At 38.8% G+C, this 20,052-nt stretch overlaps 1 protein-coding gene across 4 annotated transcripts in view; it reads left to right on the forward strand.

Annotated features, from left to right (window-relative positions):
- grin2ba (glutamate receptor, ionotropic, N-methyl D-aspartate 2B, genome duplicate a) overlaps nucleotides 1-20,052 on the forward strand; it is a 184,192-nt gene that overhangs the window by 141,823 nt on the left and 22,317 nt on the right. For all 4 annotated transcript variants that reach the window (XM_059347242.1, XM_059347241.1, XM_059347243.1 and 1 more), the window contains 5 exons: nucleotides 4,974-5,127; nucleotides 8,723-8,848; nucleotides 16,139-16,368; nucleotides 16,491-16,651; nucleotides 18,049-18,236. In XM_059347242.1, coding sequence (XP_059203225.1) covers nucleotides 4,974-5,127; nucleotides 8,723-8,848; nucleotides 16,139-16,368; nucleotides 16,491-16,651; nucleotides 18,049-18,236 — 859 coding nt within the window. The remainder of the gene's footprint in view (nucleotides 1-4,973; nucleotides 5,128-8,722; nucleotides 8,849-16,138; nucleotides 16,369-16,490; nucleotides 16,652-18,048; nucleotides 18,237-20,052) is intronic.

Raw genomic sequence — 20,052 nt, forward strand, 5'->3', positions numbered from 1 at the left:
ACAATAAATGTATTTATCATGTAAATACATAGAACTGGTATTCAGTCAGTGAAATAAGTAAGTAAGTAACTTACTGTACTTGACCCCATTTGAGGGTCAACCATAGACCTTTAAATGGGCCCCTGGGTCGAGGGCCATTCAACCTTTGACCCACCCCCAACGGCTGGGCCTGAATACAAAGACATTTGACCTGACCTTTGTTAAATACACAGAATTCTTTCAAATCATATTGACTTTCTCTCATTCTAAACAAGTCTTAAGATGAGAAACAAAACACCCGCACACATTCCAACTTAAAAAAAACTTTAACTGTAATTGAATCCACAGTTGGCTCTTAAAAAGGAGATTAATTTACTTATTTATTTACTCATAGCTCTCTTATGTATCTCTTTGGTATAGAAATTGGACTTGTATCTGTTTTCACACGTTTTTCCCTACACAGTAAGTGATGTATGGTTGTATAAGTGAAAATAACAAAGTAAATAAATTGTTTTTTTTCTGTGTTTTACAGTAATTCAAATATTTTACATATTGGCTGTGAGATAATTACTATGTGGGAGCCAACATTATGCATTATCCATAATCTCTCCCAAAAAAGCATTGATTTCAGACACCATTTCAATGTCAGCGTCACTTATCATAAGTTTGCTGTGTAAATTTGTTGTACAAAGAAAATTAATTTGTTTAAATCAAACACCTAAAACACTTCCCTACCGAGTTGTTTCAAAAATGTACGACTATAAAATAAAATTTGTTCATCTGGAAATAAAATAAAAGTCTTGTAGCTGGAGAGCACTTATCTGCTCTTTAAAAACTATGTGTTATATGTGCTCATAGCCACAAAATCACATATAAACTGCCATCACCGGAGTGATTCTGGCTTTTGTTTTTCTTTAGTTTCTTTAGTCAGTGTTCACCTCTTTGTGCCCGATGAACTGAGATATATTTAGCTTCCATAGGAGCTACCTGAAGGGTTCATTTCCTCTCTGAAGTGTGTTTTCATACCTTGAATTATGAGCTTTCCTTTCCGGGTCAACCCTCTGCCCAACGGGCCTAATACTTATGTCAGATGGGCTAAGCACCTCACCCAAGGGTGCGTACAGTTCAGTCAGCTGCAACAATTCACTTTGGGCTCCAAACATTCCCTAATCGACATTGGTCCCGAGGTAAGGTCGTTGTCGGTTCTCATACTTCAACCTATAAGAGCGAGCTGCACTTGTACTGCCTGACTTTGTTAATGAAGGAAAAGGCAAACAGATCAATAGTATCCCAGAGTTCACAGGTTGACAACACGCTCCGTGCCACTTGGTGTGAAGTTTGAACAACCTTCAAAAGTCACAGACAAGACGTTGTGTCGATTTTTTTTGTCTGGCAGTAAAACTTTTGCTATATAATTTACATTAAACTGACCAATTTAATCTGTTATATAAAGCCATTTAAATCAACCTGCCAGTGTCTTTAGTGGGCACTGAGCTGAGTGTGGTCACCTGTAATAAACTCTATCGGCCAGACTAAAAGTGCCGTAATGTGCCGTCTCCTTCTCACCTCCACAGATGAATGGTCATTGGGACGAAGGAGGGGGCATTCATCTCATCTCTCTCTCTCTCTCTCTCTCTCTCTTTCTCTCTCTCTGACTCTCTCTCTCTCTTTCTCTCTGTCTGTCTGTCTGTCTCTTTCTCTCTCTCTCTCTCTGTCTCTCTCTTTCTCTCTCTCTGACTCTCTCTCTCTCTTTCTCTCTGTCTGTCTGTCTGTCTCTTTCTCTCTCTCTCTCTCTCTCTGTCTCTCTCTCTCTCTCACACACACACACACACACACACATACACACACACACACACACACGTTTGTCTCCATCACTTTTGGGGACATTATGTCAACTGGCATTCATTTCCTAGAGACTTACACTAACCTTAACCATAAAAGCAACTTGCACAATACTTACCCTTACCCTACACTTAATCTAACTTTAATAAATTTAGTTTATATAGTTTTCCTCCTAAAATGTAATAATTTACATTATGGGGACTTGGCTTTTGTCCCCACAAGGAAGGTGAGTCCCCACAATGTGACTGTGTCAACAGATGTATGTCCCCACAACATGAGCAATATAAGCACACACACACACACACACACACACACACACACCCTATATCTGCTGTATCTGCTCTATCTAATAAAGCCAACCCATGTCCTTCAACACTTGGAGCAAAGCCAAAACTACAGTATATCACACACCCTTAATGGACCGAAATCTGGACCGCTGCTCACACACACATACACACACGCACATACACACACACTAGGACGTGCCTATGCACTCTTCTGAACACTCACAGAGATCACTGAGGGCCTTTACACAATTTGCTACGGCTCGGAAAGACAAAAGATCAAAAAGAAGGAAAAGAAAATCAATGAAGGCTTTAAGAAGGCCGACATTTTGTCATAACTCGATTCTGGCAGTCAGTGTCAGATTTCATGGGCCGCATTGACTTCTGCTGCCCCTAATGCTCCTAATCTAAAATATTAGAGGCAATACACTTGATTACATGAGTTTAGCCTCGCTAGCAGAGTCACATAAAGACACTGGCGCACACACACACACACACACACCAGCTGAGACACATACACAAACGCAGATCCTCGCTCACTCATTCTCAATAACACCCACATGGGTCACTTTCATAACACGCAGAGAACAAGTCGTAGGAGGGAGATGGAGAGAGCGAGTGGAGAGAGGAAGTGAGTACACTGCTGGACGGACTCGCTCACTTCCCCGGGGAGACATTCGCACATTCAGGCACTAACACACACACACACACACACACACACAAGTGAACATGCACATCGGTACTTACATGCTGACAGAACAAACAAGATGGAAAAGTTACAAATGCACACACACAGATGCGCGCTGGAAGACACAAACACTTTGAAAACTGCACATAATGTGCAGAGTAGATGTGTAATATTCTCCCTGCCTGTAAAGGTCCACTTCACAGGTAGAGAACAAAGGTTCGCTCGCTTCTCTTTCTCTCTGTCTTTTTCCCTTTATGACTCACTCATATGCACACACACACACACACACACACGCTCTTAACGCTGAAGCACATACTGGAGCTTTGACTCACACAGTCACAAACGCCTTATTAACTCAGTAAGACAGTCTCGTCCCACTTTACCCCTGTCTGTGCTGTAGGGCTGTAGAATTTGGGGCTAAATATACTACCTGTGCAGAGGTACTGACAGGAGGGAGGCAGGTAGAGGAAGGAGAGGCAATGGGACTGCTATTTCAAGCCGCCATGACCCACTGTGGTAACCCACTTTCTTCCTCCCTCTTTTTGTTTTTCTCCCTCTTTCACTGACCCGGCTCGCATCACGAGCGTCCACTCCAATGTGTGTGGGGAATCTGTCTTTGTATCTTTGTCTCTAATCTCTCCATTCTCATGTTGCTTTGCTTCACTTTGCCCATTCCACTTCTTTCCCCGCTTTCCTAATGTATCCACTTTCCCTTAAACCTGTCCGTTCTGCTATTATGTCAGATTTGATTTCCTACATTTCCCAAAATACCTTTTGACAGCTAATGGAGAGAGTGGCTGAATCTGCTGCATCATGGGTGCATTATGAGATAATGGGCTTCTGGGCACAGACGTGCAAAAGGCTTCACCACCTTTACCTCACAGGAGCAAAACACACTTTTTTTGTTGTTTTGCCTCCTTTTGTTGTTGTTTTGTGTTTCTTTGTAGTTGTTTTGTGTTTGTTTTGTGGTCATTTTATGTTTTGGTAGTGGTTTTGTGTTTGTAGTTGTTCTGTGTTTGTTTGTTGGTGTTTTGTGTTTGTAGTCATTTTGTGTTTGTTTGTAGTCTTTTTGTGTTTGTTTGTAATTGTTTTGTGTTTGATTGTAGTCATTTTGTGTTTTTTTGTCGTCATTTGTGTTTCTTTGTAGTTGTTTTGTGTTTTTTGTAGTCAATTTGTGTTTCTTTGTAGCTTTGTCCTAAGCTTTGCTTGTTTTTCACCTTTCTTTTTAGTAATTTAGCATCTCTTGGTCCTTTTGAGTGTCTTTGTTGTTGTTTTCCCAGTTTCATAGTCATTGTTAGTGTCTTTGTAGTCATTTTATGTATCTTTGTGGTTATTTTGCATCTCCTCCTGGTTGGTTTTTGTCTCTTTCAGTGACATTTTGCAGGTGAAGGACGGGATGGGCCCTGAAACTTTTTCCGGGTCTGTCTGGGACTATGCCTGTAATGCCCTTTCAGTAATCCATCCATGTGCTTTATGCTTCATACATAATAATGGAGAAGCGAGATGGACTGTGATAGCACTGCCAGCTTTTCCCTTTTTCTCAGAACAAACTTGTTGCACAGCGGTCGGTTAAAAAAATTGCTATTTGGACCTCTTCTGCAATGGATTCTGTCTGCATGATTGCTGAACATCAGTGTTAAAGTGATGCGTCTAGACAGCAGATATTGCTCCTGGGTTATAAAGGCTGACACTAAAACCTAATATTTACTCGTGATTTATTAGATTGCTGAAGAGCCTCGATCACATTTATTCATTCATCCAGTGAAACAAGAACAAAGCCAACAACAAAATGGACAAAAAATGCAAGAGACATAAGCTATTTTTCAGCAATGTTAAAATGTTTGCACAATGCCCTCAGGGACTGCTGAAACCACGTCCACCTTTGTCCGTATCACACTTTATAATAAGAATCACCCACATTTGGAAAGTCTCCCAGCCAGTCACCTTCAATTAAACTGCTGCCTGTGATAAACTATTTTTATGCTTATGGGTTGTTGTTTTTTTTACTATAAGCTATTCTTATCTATCTTGATTGAATTTGTTTTTTGAATGTTTTTGTTGCTGAGACATTCCCCCTCAGGGAAAAGTAAAAGTTTTAGGACAGATATTTCCTTTAAAGTGCTCCATTCATTACTTGGTGGCTGTTTTAATAATAATAATGCTCTTTGTCTTTCTACTAGGTGGTGTTAAAAAACGCCCACATGGCCGTCGGCTCCTTGACCATCAACGAGGAGAGGTCAGAGGTCATCGACTTTTCCGTCCCCTTCATTGAGACGGGTATCAGCGTCATGGTCTCTCGTAGCAACGGCACCGTTTCACCCTCGGCCTTCTTAGGTGAGGAGCACAGCAGCCAGTTGAAGTTGGAGGCAGAGATGTTTTTTGAATTTTTTTTGATATTGTGACTATGAGACTATAATAAAGCAATTAGAGTCGTGAATCCCCAGAGGCCCCTCGATACGATTTTATCCTGATACTTGAGTCACGATACAGTATCATTGCGATTTTAAGGAATTTCGTGAGTAATGTGATATAATATATTGCAATTTGACTGTTTAACCCTTTATCAGGCAAAGAACTATATTTGGTAACTTCAGGTAATATTTCAAGAAAAAAGTTGCAAATTTACTAGATTAAAGTGGCAAATCTACAATAAAAAAAGTCGCAGATTTAAGAGATTTAAAGTGGCAAATCTGTGCGGAAACAGTTGCAGATTTACGAGAAAAAAGTGGGAAAAAAAGCAACTTTTTTCTCCCAGATACACCACTTTAAATCTCTTAAATCTGCGCATTTTTTTTTCGTAGATTTGCCTCTTTAATCTCGTCAACTTTTTTCTCAAAATATTATTTTCGTATGTTTTTTTTTTTTTTACACATTCTGGCCGTATGTAATATCCCCCAATATTCTCTAGGGTTGAAATTTGGAATTTGCAAGTATTTCAATGAGTGTCTTTTAAGGGTTAAAGTTGCAAAAAAATGCGTAGATTTATGAGATTTAAAGTAGTGAATCTGGGAGAAAAAAGTTGCTTTTTTCCCACTTTTTTTCTCGTAAATCTGCAACTTTTTTTCTTGTAGATTTGCCACTTTTATCTAGTAAATTTGCAACTTTTTTCTCAAAATATTACCTGAAGTTACCAAAAATAGTTCTTTGCCCGATAAAGGGTTAACTGCATTTTGTGTCCACAAAATTAAATTAAGTCAAGAATTGTTTTGTCAAATAAGAGAAAATTCTCAGTCTATTCATCTCACTTCAGTCTTTTTATTTCTCCACAATGAGAGTCAAACCCACAGACTGACCAACAAAGTATTCAGTCAAACTGAACTCAACTGTATGGACAACAACAACTGCAGCATTTTCATCAAACTTTCCTCAACTTTAAGCTTCACTGCTCTTCACGGCCAAGTCTGTGAAATAAATTTGTGACACATGGTGCCTATAGATTCCTTAGATCTTCTAGTTTCATATGATAGCAGTATCTCCAGTATTTTACTAAAAGTGAGCCTGCTACGGTCTCCGGAAATAGAAGAAAAACGGTAAAAATACCCTAAATAGACGCTAAATATCGATACTTGGCGGCCATGAATCGATACAATATCGCCACATAAAATATCGTGATACTATTCTCTATCAATTTTTTCCCCCACCTCTATAAAGCTTATCTAGGATTTTCATCTTCCCCACAGGTTTCTAGGAAAAAGTGTTGACCTTAGTTGTTACACCTGTATAAACGATGTGTATGCACACAAACTATTTCACACTCATCTCCCCTGATAATGATTGTTTAATTTGATCCTAAATTGTGCAGCACTTTTTCATCATGAACGCTATGAATAAATAATTGATTATCCTTCTGATGTTTTATAATCGTGATGACTGAGAATTTGCCACAATGATGATTTGCAGAAACATGATTAATTAGTGACTGGATGCTAAGAAATAACCACAGCTGTGTGTAATGACAGGCACCTCACCCATGTGACACAGTTGAATAAATAGCACTTTCTTTGCTATATCTTTCCTTGACTGGTCTAAAGAGTCACAAGTATCACTATGCAAACATTTGAGGGCAGAGCCAAGGCCTAAATCATTATTTGAATAATTGCAACTAACTTCTGTTTTGTGTTTTGTTTGTTTTTTTGTTTGTATTTTTTATTTTCATCTAGCTATGTAATTTAAGTAAAGTATAGTTATTTATAGGTTTAAGAGGGAGGGTCACGTATAAGACCTTTGGGCTTTTTGATGTTTCCTTCACATTTTAACTGTTTCTTGTGCTGTTCTTTCTTTATGATTGTATGTTTGTAAGTGCAAACAACAATAAATAAAGTGGAAATGAGACGCATGCACATGCACTCAGCTCCACAATGACTGAGGCATATAAATTGGAATCATGCATAGGCTTTATAAAACTGAAGAAAATAATGTGTATGCACATTTCTGTCTTTGTGTCACACAGTTCTAGTCTAATCTGGCCCTGATCATTAACCCTTTATCAGGCAAAGAACTATATTTGGTTACTTCAGGTAATATTTCGAGAAAAAAAGTTGTAAATTTACTAGATTAAAGTGGCAAATCTACAAGAAAAAAGTCGCAGATTTACGAGAAAAAAACAACTTTTTTCTCCCAGATTCACCAATTTAACCCTTAATAGGGCACTCATTGAAATACTTGCAAATTCCAAATTTCAACCCTAGAGAATATTGGAGAATATTACATACTGCCAGAATGTGTAAAAAAAACAACATACGAAAATAATATTTTGAGATTAAAGTGGCAAATCTACGAGAAAAAAAATTGCAGATTTATGAGATTTAAAGTGGTGAATCTGGGATAAAAAAGTAGCTTTTTTCCCACTTTTTTCTCGTAAATCTGCGACTTTTTTCACAAAGATTTGCCACTTTAAATCTCTTAAATCTGCGACTTTTTTTCTTGTAGATTTGCCACTTTAATCTAGTAAATTTGCAACTTTTTTCTCAAAATATTACCTGAAGTTACCAAATATAGTTCTTTGCCTGTTAACGGTATCCTCTTCCTGGTTGCAGAGAGACTGTGGTGCTTAGAGCCCTGCTTTCACATCTATTTATTATAACTACTCTGACTGGATCTGTAGCCTAAACTGCTTCATGTGCTAAGATGTGATTTACAGAATAGGTAGTACAGGTGGAGATCCAGCACTGAGTCAAATGGGAAAAAAGATCCCTGTCCACTGTGTTAGAGGGAAAATAAACATTGGTTTGTAACTTACAAACCATACATCTACACTGAACTGCATCATTTTGTATGGCCAAACAGCAAATTATTTTTATTTTTTGTGCAAATTTGAGATCTATGTCAAACATACTTTTGATAGATTCACATAGAGTTTCAGACTCTGACACCTGATCGTTTTGAAGACTCTTTGGAGAGAGTTGTTGTAGCTTGATGTTACTGTCTTTTGGCCAGTTTGAGAGTGCTATATGGATCTTTGACATCCATTTTTACACCTTTAGAAGTTGACTGAAAGGTGATTTAGTGGACTCAAGTGATTAGAGCCAAGTTTTAATGCATTTGTATGATGAGGAGGCAGACTGGAGTGGATGATAATATGGCTAACTGTTTATTTATTCTCTCTTTCGCTCCCTGTCTCTTTGCCCTCTTATATTTCCCACTCCTACTCCATTTCTCTGACTCTTCCTTCCTCTTCTCAATCTGGCGCTGCACATTTGCATATCTCCCTTGCCCTCTCCCTCTCTCGCTTCACTTTTTCTCTCTCTTTCTCTGCCACCCTCGCTCTTTTCTCCCTCTCCTCATGTCCCTCGTCTCTTCCCCGTCTCCTGCCTTCTTCCCCTCTCTTGTCTTTTCCTAATCTCTGTCCGTCCACGCTCCCCTCCCTCAATCCCTCGTCTCCCTTCATCTCTCCCTCTCCCTCTCCTCTCTCCGCTCTCTCGCCCTCCAGAGCCCTTCAGTGCGGATGTGTGGGTGATGATGTTCGTGATGCTGTTGCTGGTGTCAGCAATAGCTGTGTTTATATTCGAGTACTTCAGCCCTGTGGGCTACAACCGCTGTCTGGCTGACGGCAGAGGTGAGAGGCTTCAGCTCAACACACACACCACACACACACACACACACACACACACACACACACACACACACACACACACACACAGGCATGGTACCTGTTGGGGGGTTTGAGGATATAGATGTAAATGGATGCAGACATTTTCTCCTCCAGTGTGCTCTCCGGCTGCCTCCCTCATCTCACTCTTGTCGCTCAGAACACGCCAGATGGGAGGGCATGCTTAAGTTGAATATACCAGGGAAATCATACCTTTGCAACATGTGCTAAAAGTGGAATTAAATTTCGACTTTTCAGCTCTCCGCAGTAAACGTCTTGTAGGAAATGTACAGTAATATTGTCCAGATTACATTTTCTGCATGACAGCAAACCATTTAGAGTGAGTTTTTCTGTCAACATAAACTGTTCGTACTGAACAGCAACTAAAAAATATTCAAAATCAACTACAAATCCGGGGCTATACGCTGGTGTAGTGGCTAGCACTCTTGCTTCAAAGCAAGAGGGTCGTTGGTTCGACTCCAGCATGGAGTTTGCATTTTCTCCCCGTGTCAGCGTGGGTTCTCACCGGGTACTTCACCTTCCTCCCACAGTCCAAAAACATGCTGCTTAGGTTTAATTGTTGACACTAAATTGCGCGTAAGAGTGAATGAGAACCTTGTCTGTCTCTATATGTCAGGCCTGCGATAGTCTGGAGACCTGTCCAGGATGTACCCGCCTCTCACCCAAAGTCAGCCCCCACGACCCGAGTACGGATAAGCGGTTAACTATAAATTTTATGCTTCAAATGCCCCAGTCACCCACCTTTATCTCCTCCCCTCATGTTTGAACTAAGCAGATCTGGACAAAGTACTCAGATCTGTAATTAATAAAGTAATTTTGATTTTGATTTCATTTGATTTCATTTGATTTCATTTGATTTCATTTGATTTGATCCTTCATTCAACCCATTTGCGTCCAAAGGCTACATTAATGAATAAAGTATTATTAGGAAAATGTTATTAGTATAAAAAGTATTTAAAAAAAGTATAAAAACTGAATGAAAAAAATTTCCCAGCACTGATATATTAATTAGGGCCGGGACTCGATTAAAAAAATTAATCTTATTAATTTGTAATTAATTAATCGAAAGTAATCGCATTTTAATCGCATATAAATATTTGACCTGAGAACAGTGAGAAGTAATTTTTTTCACATGGATTTTTAGTATACCATTGAATAATGACTGAATACATAAGCTTAAGCAACAAAAATATTGTTTATTTTTGTTCAAGTCCAACAGACCAGTGCAATTTTTGCCATTAAGTGTAGCAATAGCATATTTAGAAAATTTCTAAAGCCAACCAAAGCGTCTCATCAGCTTCTTCCCTCATGTTCACTGTGGTTTGTTGTTGTCTGAACTCATCAACGCTAGTTGGTGCTCCAGTATAATCGGTCCGCCTGAAACTCATCCAGTGAGAAACGTTCCGCGGTGCAAAAATAAGTGCGATTAAAATGCGTCAACTTTTTTAACGTGTTAATTTGTGTGTAATTAATGAATCTTAATTAACGCGTTAAAGTCCCGGCCCTAACATTAATATACAGATTAGAAGTTTGTGTAATATTCAGAGCAGCCCGTCTGGCACCAACAACCATGCCACATTCAAAGTCACTTAAATCTCCTTTCTTCCCCGTTCTGATGCTGCTTTGAACTTCAGCAGCTTGTCTTCACCATGTCTCCATGCCTAAATGCATTGAGTTGCTGCCATGTGATTGGCTGATTAAATGTTTGCGTTTAATGAGCAGTTACTATTAGATCTTATTGTATATTGCATAGTTAGGCGGCATCCTCCCAACAAGTCATCCAACCCACACGACCATATAGTTAATTAGTCTCTTCCCTCTAATATGACCCACAGGAGCACTTCCTAATGTTGCCTCCCTGCTTGTGTCAGGAGATCAGCATTTCTTCAGACCTAAACATAACAGCTTTAGACAAAAATAATGGTTTGGCTTAATATAGATGCACCTCTTTAGGGACACATGTCAGTTAACCTACATTATCAGATGTCGGTTGAGTATGTTACATAAGACTACTCGCATGTGAGGTGAAATAACATCACTTACTTTTGGTTTCACATCGGACACAAACAGCAGTTTCCTGGGTTAAAGTACCACTACACCCAAACCCAGCTCCACCTCATCCATACGTGGACTTTGTTTCTCTTTATACTAGGGATGGGCATTTGGAAGAAACCTGCAACCTCAATAATCTATAACCAATCAATTAATTGATTAATCGCTGCATGCATACATGGGCAGAATAAAGGATATATATACAGTACTATGCAAAAGCCTGTTTTGATAACGGACTCTTTTATTTTGAAAGGACGAAAAGAGACTTGTTCCTGTCGATCGTTAAACTAACTCAAGTGAGATTAAACTGTAAAGATAACGTGTTTTAGCCCCCGAAGAGGCATGAGGTTAGTTTCCACAGTAATCTTGCATATTAAAGTGTTTTTTGTGTTTAAATAAGTTTTGGATAAAATTAAACTCAGTAATTCATGCTAGCAGGGTTTGATACGGTAAGCTAGTTTTGCTCAAATTAATACTCTTGTATTTCTGTGTGTTTTATAATTGGTATTGCAACTTTCAGTTTGCAAACTGTAGCTTTATCAAATTTATTTCTCAGCTCATTGGCTTATTGACGTATGGCTGCAGAACTGAACAATTGGCTGTGTTTCAGTTCAGTGACACAGTCAGAGATACAATTAAAATAAAAAAATACACAGATCGATTAAAAATTCCATGTGATCGACCAAATTCTTAACAACCATTAATCGATCTTAGATTAATTATTCCCATCCCTAGTTTATAGTACTGCATCTGACTTCTTCCTTTGCTTCTGTCATATTTACTACGGCCACTAGAGGTAAATATCAATAAACATAAACATGGGTCGTTTTAGGGAGTAGACCTCTGTAGTCCAGTGGTTCATAACCGAAGCATCAGGCCCGCTTAAAAGGGTTGCAAGAAAAATCTTTGGGTTTCTAAAATGATTAATTGTATCAGAAAGAAGAAAGAAGAAGGTAATTGTTTTGGACCTTGGACTGAATCATATTCATCACATTCCCTGGATTGGAATAAAAGCTGCCTTTGAGCGATTACATTTAATCGAAAACATATTCTGTAAAGCAAATTGCTGGTGCACAAGCACTTTTTGTAGGTGACAGGTTGTCGTTTGATAAGCAGTGAGGATTTTTTAGTGAATCTGAAAATCACACTCACATAAATCACATAGCAGATGCCTCTAATAATAATTTTCCCTTTCTTGTGCCATCAAGCTTCCACTTACACTGATAAAACTGATAAATGAAATGATAAACCTGAATCTTCAGTGCCAGCACTTCTCAGTGTGTGGTTGCTTGTTGGGTTTTATTTTCTGGCATTTCTGTAGCTTTCCTGATTTTCTGAATAGCTTCTGAATCAGAGAATGTTTCGCAGCCAACTTAAAAGTCGTGGATGGGAGATTATCACAGCACATGAAAGCAGTGTAATAGTTTTGGCAATGAAAGGAAGCTGATGGTTGGATTTCAAGTCGAGTCCACCAAATTCCAACACTTAAAAAGGGATAAAAACATGAAATACTTTCATGTTTGCTGGTGGAGTCAGCGAAATGAGGACCCGAAGTGTTTCCATGAGTAATGTTCCAACTAGTCATTTGCACCAAATAAGCAAGTAAGGGTACAGCATCGCAGGTTAATGCTTTCTGTCTGTAACAGCACCGCTGCAGATCATTTTGTACAAATTGTCTTACTGTGCAACGCAAATACTGACAGACACACAAACACACTGCAGGCCGCCTCCACATATAGACCAGCCGTCCTCGCTGACCCAATGACTTCATTCTCCTCTCCTCCTCCTCTTTCCTCCTCCACACTGATTTTTTATTTCTTTTTTAAAATCATTTACAGGTGTGTCTCACTGCCTGCGTTCCAACACACCTCCAGCGCTGTTTCTTTCACACCGGACAAATCATTTGCATTCATTTCCATATTTCCAAAAATCACGTTTCAGCTCTGACAGCGAGGGGCTGGTTCACTGTTAGATCTCCCCCAGCCAAAAAAATAAATAAATAAATAAAATAAATAAAAATCAATGTCTTCCCACAACTCTTTCTCTGATGTGGCTATATATAGACAATCTTTTTTCCATTCCCCTCATCCTTCATCATGTTCTGGAGAAGATGTACTCCTCCCTTAAGCGCTGTACTCTTCTGTGTGCCTCCTTGTTTTATCTGCTTGTAGCGCTCGCTGTGGGAGTTTGGTATCATGAAGAGTGCAGATCGAACTTTGGACTCAAAGGATTCGACGCAATAATGTATCAATGGCCCGACTGCAGATTTGTAAAGTCTCTGCCCGATTCATTTATGCAACTTTCTTGCAAACTTCACAAAGGAGATATTTGGCACGATGAAGTCGGTTTGTCCATGAACAAAAGCCCCATACAACAATACACACCCACATGCTTGCACACACACTGTCTCTTTCTCTCTCACACGCTCACACATACCCACACAAACATTATGAACCAACTGCTTATCGCAGCATAATGGCTGGAATGAACCAGTCAGCTGCCAGCTCATGATGATTTGGACCGACACAGTTCCTAACTAAACCAATAAAGATAAAAATATATATATAAATTACATTCACATGTGATATGGCCACTATAAAGGTGATTTAAGTTTTTATTAGGCGATATACATTGATATTTTTATATTAGATTGAATGTCTATTTGCAGTGACATTGGTGGATTTTATGAAATAATCATTTCAATGGTACTGGACATATTCAATCAAATAAATATAATGAATCCAATACAATATTTTGTTTAAAATCACATTTTAAGAATCATAGACGAGAAAAATGGGCCCATATCCCCAAGTAGGGAGTTGGCAACTTTCCATAGGCCATGCACCTGAAAGATTAAATGCGTTCTTACTGGATTAATGCTCCTTTAACTTGTGCTTCTTGTTTCTTCGGGGCTTCTCCTTCAGTACGTGAGGGCAGAACTGCTGGCAGGTGCAACTGTTGGTTTTTACAACAGAAGCCTATCACTCTTCTATGCTATCTTTCTACCAATGTATTTATTTTTTAATTGATCGTAGTTACTTGGAAAACAAAAAAAAAACCTTGATTCTTGGATAGATGATGGGAGTACACAGTCTATATGTTGTTTTACGACAAAAAGAAATTAAATTAAAGAAATTGGCCCTATAATTAAATGTGGGGCATTTTCCATGATTTTTAATCTTGCCAGATGTTGGTCAAATGTTGCAATTTCAAGGATTGTCTCCAAGCAGCTCCTCTGTGGCTAAAACATTAAGCCAACAGGGAAGTGCCAAAAACTGCAGTTCCTCGAATGACCACTTGAGGCTGGCTCCAAAGCTAGTCAATCCCCAACATTCAATCATTCATTAACTTATCATCATCTGGAGCTGATCCCAGCTGACATTGGGCGAGAGGCGGGGTACACCCTGGACAGGTCTCCAGACTATCACAGGGCTGACACATAGAGACAGACAATCACGCTCTCATTCACTCCTACGGGCAATTTAGATTCAACAATTAAACCTAAGTGCGTGTTTTTAGACTGTGGGAGGAAGCAGGAATACCCGGAGATAACCCACGCTGACACGGGGAGAACATGCAAACTCCGGAGTCGAACCGGCGACCCTCTTGCTGTGGCGAGAGTGCTAAAAAGAAAGAGCTCAATCAATCAATCAATCAATCAATCAATCAATCAATCAATCAATCAATCAATCAATCAATCAATCAATCAATCAGACTTTATTAGTATAGCACTTTTCATACAAGAGAAATGCAATATAAAGTGCTTCACATGAAAAGACGAAAATAATAATAATAATAATAATAATAAAACATAGAAACAAGCAAACACCCTCCGCCCATCCCCAACCCTCCATCCACCATCCCATTAAAAACAAAGCACAAACTGAGGAAGCTCCATCTCAATGTGGAGCAGTGAGGAAACACTGGAGGCAGCTTAGAAATTAATTAGATAAAACAAGTAAAAAATAAAGTAAGATAAGATAAAATAAAAGCTAGATAAAAAAAAGATAACAACAATAAATAAATAATTAAGAAATAGAGCACGATAAAATATATATATAAAAATAGATTAATAAATAGTAGCAAATAAATAAAAGAAGATTTTGTAACACCAAGATGCATGAGCAAAGAAATATTTAAAATGGTTCAAGTAAAAGCAAAATTAAAAAGATAGGTCTTAAGTTTGCTCTTAAAAATATGAACAGTCTCTGCTGCCCTCAGGTCTTCAGGAGGCTGTTCCACATAGTGGACCACAGTGAGAAAATGACGCCTCACCGTGGGTTTTAGTTCTTACTTTTGGTATTATTAAAAGGCTCCCAGAAGACCTGAGGGTCCTCGAGGGTTCATAGGATAAAAGTAAATCAGATAAATAGGCTGGACTAAGACCATGAAGAGATTTATAAACCAGTAAATGATCTTAAAATCGATTCTGAAACGCACAGGCAGCCAATGCAGAGACTTTAAAATAGGTGTAATATGAGCTCTCTTTCTGGTCTTTGTCAACAGACGAGCAGCTGAATTTTGTAATAACTGTAATCGATCTAATATTTTGTTAGGTAGACCAGAAAGTAGAGCATTCCAACAGTCAATGCTACAGGTGGTAAAAGCATCAGTGTCTCTGTATTGGCTTGAGAGAGAAACAGTCATACTTTGGCAATGTTCTTAAGATGATAAAAGGCAGTTTTGGTAATATATTGAAAATGGGGCTGAAAGCTAAGATCACAATCAGTGATAACTCCCAGGTTTTTAACTTGTTGACAAGGGTTAATATTCAGTGCTTGGCTTGGTGTTTGCATGTTCTCCCCATGTCAGTGTGGGTTCCCACAGTCCAAAAACATGCACTTAGGTTTAATTGGTGACTGAATTGTCCGTAGGTGTATGTACCTCGCCCCTCGCCCCTCGCCCAATCAGCTAGGAACGGCTCCAGCTCCGCGCGAACCGAGTGCAGATTAGTGGTTAAGGATGATTAATGAATGAATGAATTAACTTACTTAAGCTTGTTTGCATGCAAAGAACTACTGTAACTTCTAGACTGGTGCAGGAATTAAAAAAAAAGTTTAATTCTAAATAAAACCACTGCTCAGCTGCAGATCCACCAATAAAAGCAGACCAGCTGTGCCTGCCCAGCAGTGGTTTAGAAACCAAAGCTAATCTGTTGTGTAACCCTGGTTGTGTTTCTTCCAGAGCCTCACGGTCCATCCTTCACCATCGGTAAGGCCATCTGGCTGCTGTGGGGTCTGGTCTTTAACAACTCCGTCCCGGTGCAGAACCCCAAAGGCACCACCAGTAAGATCATGGTATCAGTGTGGGCCTTCTTTGCTGTCATCTTTTTGGCCTCCTACACTGCCAACCTGGCTGCTTTCATGATCCAGGAGGAATATGTGGACCAGGTCACTGGTCTCTCAGACAAAAAGGTAAGATAGAAGGTTTCTCTTTGATGCTTCGCCACTCAGTCACCTTTTTTTTATTGGCAGAAAATGTGATTAAGCCGACACTTTAAATGGCCGTCTCTCCACATTCTGTCTGCCATGTTTAGTTCCAGAGTCCCAACGATTTCTCGCCTCCGTTTCGGTTCGGCACCGTCCCAAATGGGAGCACGGAGAGAAACATCAGGAACAACTATCCAGAAATGCACGGCTACATGACAAAGTTCCATCAAAGAAACGTCAACGAGGCTCTGCAGAGTCTCAAGGCTGGGTGAGAAACTGCACACTGAAGTGGTCCTGTTAGTTTTAACTGGAAAATGTGTAAATGTTGGAATATTAAAACACCAGTGTAGGCCCGGGTGATTATATGATCACACGGGTAATTCACACACAGGTGTGGTGCATTCAGTAGTGTCGGAATGACTATTGTGCGTTCAAGAGCGTGGGACATATGAATAAAGAATAAGAGAAACAAGTTATTACTGAATGGAACTTAGTACAATAAACAAGTTAGCAAAAAATTAACAGCTAATCTCAAATTCATACCTGCAAAAACACTCAGGACTGTAAAGTAGTTTGCTGTGTTATTTTATATTTTTCTTTTTTATGTTTGTTGTACTGTAGTTTTTCAATGTTCATCTTATTTAAATTGCTTTGTTATTTACTTCGTATGTCAATAACATATTGAACTAATCTCTAACATCTTTAGTTTTCAGACAGATGCTTTAAAACTGGCAGTTTAAAAACAGTATAAAAAAACAAAATCGGACAATATAAAAAATGTATATATCGGGATCTTTTTTTTTTTGCCATATCGCCCAGCTCTACACCAGTGTGTAGGATTCAGTGGCATCTAAAGACCCCTCCCTTTTCCAAGCATGTAGAGAACCTACAGTGGCCTTGGGGAACACGCTCCCTATGAAGATATGAAGGGCAAAAACAAACAAGTTTCAAGTGATCCTACACCAATAAAAACAGAATTATGAATATTACACTCCGTTTCTGCCAATAGATCTTACACAGTGGTCCTTTAAATCCCTATTTAACCAACTATCATCCAGCAATATTAAGAAAGGATAAGATATGACTTTATTTAGTTGTTACAGCAGCTCAAGATACAGACACATAGATATAGAAGACAGAATAAGAATATAACAATAAGACATATACATACATTCTATACGCATATATACATATTGTTTTGTGTATTTCTTGGCTTCAGACATGTTGAAACCTGCAAATGTTTCAGCATGTCCTAAGTTTTAATTCTGTTCAATTTCAGGGGTTAAATTCAGTTTTATTGCAGCATTTATTGTGTCACATATTGTAATAGAAAGTGTACACTGCAGGAGAAATGAAAAGAATCCCTGCTTTAGTCCCGTGTTTATGTCTTTCCTCCTTCTCTTCATGTAAACATATTGCAGCTGAATAACTCCAATAATACTTTCACTCCCCCTCTTCACTTTTCATCGAGTGTGTCTTTTTCGCCAGTCTGTGTGCCAGCTCCAGCCTTTGGCAAACCAAGTGGAAGTCTATTACACTTATCAGCAGCTTAGTGCTATTTAGCAGGTTAATTGGAATGTTGTAGCTGTGATGTCTGACTCCCGAGTGCTAATTAATTGTAACCTATCTCTCTCTCTCTTCCTCCCTCTCTCTCTTTTTCATTAGCAAACTAGACGCTTTCATTTACGACGCGGCCGTACTGAACTACATGGCCGGCAGGGACGAGGGCTGCAAGCTGGTGACCATCGGCAGCGGCTACATCTTCGCCACCACGGGCTACGGCATCGCCATCCAGAAGGAGTCGCTCTGGAAGAGACATGTGGACCTGGCCATCCTGCAGCTCTTTGGAGACGGTGAGACAGCCTGCTGTTTCCTCCGCTGTTTTATTCATAGACGGCGCACAGTTAAATGCACTCAGCACAGACAGACTCTATCATGCATACAGCTGTGCTGATGTGATGAGTTGTATAAATAATAACTCAAAGAAACACAAGTTCGTCACTGAGATAATGCAATGTTTTCCTCAGGAAGGAACAGAACATAACTTCTGAAAGCAAAGCATAAATCCAACTTATTTATGCTGTGGTTTTATTTTATTTACCATGGCCACTGTTTCTATTGGTTAGAACAACATTATACTGAACGAGTTACATGGGAAGAACATGTCAACACAGTTCTTAACCCCTTTCTTTCATGCAACGACTGAATTGTTAGATATAATCCCTTTTTGCACAGTAGCACCACGTGTGCATGGCTACATTTAGAACTATGATTGGCAGGTTAGATTCACCTATTTGCATCGGTTCAAATTAACGATGGCATAAAAATGAATGATGCATCATTTCAAACATCTTTGCATGAGTAAAATCTAAATAAAAAATAAAATGTTTGAAATGATCCATTATCTTGAATCTTTATCATGTTTTTACTCTCCTGTTATACGTGTTACTCAGAAACAGCAATAATGTTCAAGGGTCAATACGACGGCATGTTTAATTAATTATCATTATATTTTATTGTCAGATACTAAAAAAATCCCAATAAACATTGTTTATATTTCATTACTGAAAATTTCAATCAATATTTAGTGCAATGGTGTTCTTTAACTCTTAATAAGGATAATTAGATAATGGTTTTATGTGACATTGATTTCCTAAAAAAAATTATTTTACATTTTTTCTTTTGTGAAAAAAATACTTTGAACTATTTATTCATTTTTTTTTTTTTTTAACATTAAAATTAGTCAATTTGACCCTCAACATAACAGGAGGATTAATGAAACATGATATAAGCATGCTTTGGATAATCACTATTTTTTTTAAAAACACCACAGAGTTTTATCCATCACCTTCTGCTGCTGATACAATAGTCATTTAAATTTGCATACACGTGCTGAGACCAGACGTGAGATCTGATCGTACCTCCGCTCACGTCCAAATTGATAAATGCCGAACCTTGCATAGAAATGATCTCACACCCACTTTTCTGCCGTACATTTGTTTCGTCCATGAGGGCCAACAGGTCCAAGGTGTGTTGCATTTAACATGGTGGAGGAAGAGCTAAACGTGTGGCCATTAGAGGTGTGAATCAGCAGAGGCCCAACGATACGATTTTTATCCAGATACTTGAGTCACAATACAATATTATTGCGATTTTAAGATATGGTGAGTATTGCGATACAATACATTGAGATTTAACTGTTTAACTGCATTTTGTGTCAACAAAATTAGATTCAATCCAGAATAGTTTTGTCAAGTAAGAGAAAATTCTCAGTCTATTCATCTCACTTCAGTTTTTTTATTTCTCCACAATGAGAGTCAAACCCACAGACTGACCAACAAAGTATTCAGTCAAACTGAACTGAACTGATATCAAACATGTATGGATGACAACAACTGCAGCATTTTATCAAACTTTCAAAAACCTTAAGCTTCACTGCTCTGAATTGTTTTGAGTGAAACAAACAAACAAAAAAGCCTGACTTTGCAGTTTTTTTGAGTTATTTTAACAACTCCTCGACACGATATCCTGACACATGGTGCCTATAGATTCCTTAGATCTTCTAGTTTCACATTGATACCAGTATCCAAATTCCTAAAAGTGAGCCCGCTACGGCCTCCGGAAACAACGGAAAATACTGACGGCACATAATATCGCCATGCAATATAT

The sequence above is a fragment of the Centropristis striata genome, chromosome 13 (genome assembly GCF_030273125.1).
Source record: "Centropristis striata isolate RG_2023a ecotype Rhode Island chromosome 13, C.striata_1.0, whole genome shotgun sequence".
NCBI classification, from domain to species: Eukaryota; Metazoa; Chordata; class Actinopteri; order Perciformes; family Serranidae; genus Centropristis; species Centropristis striata.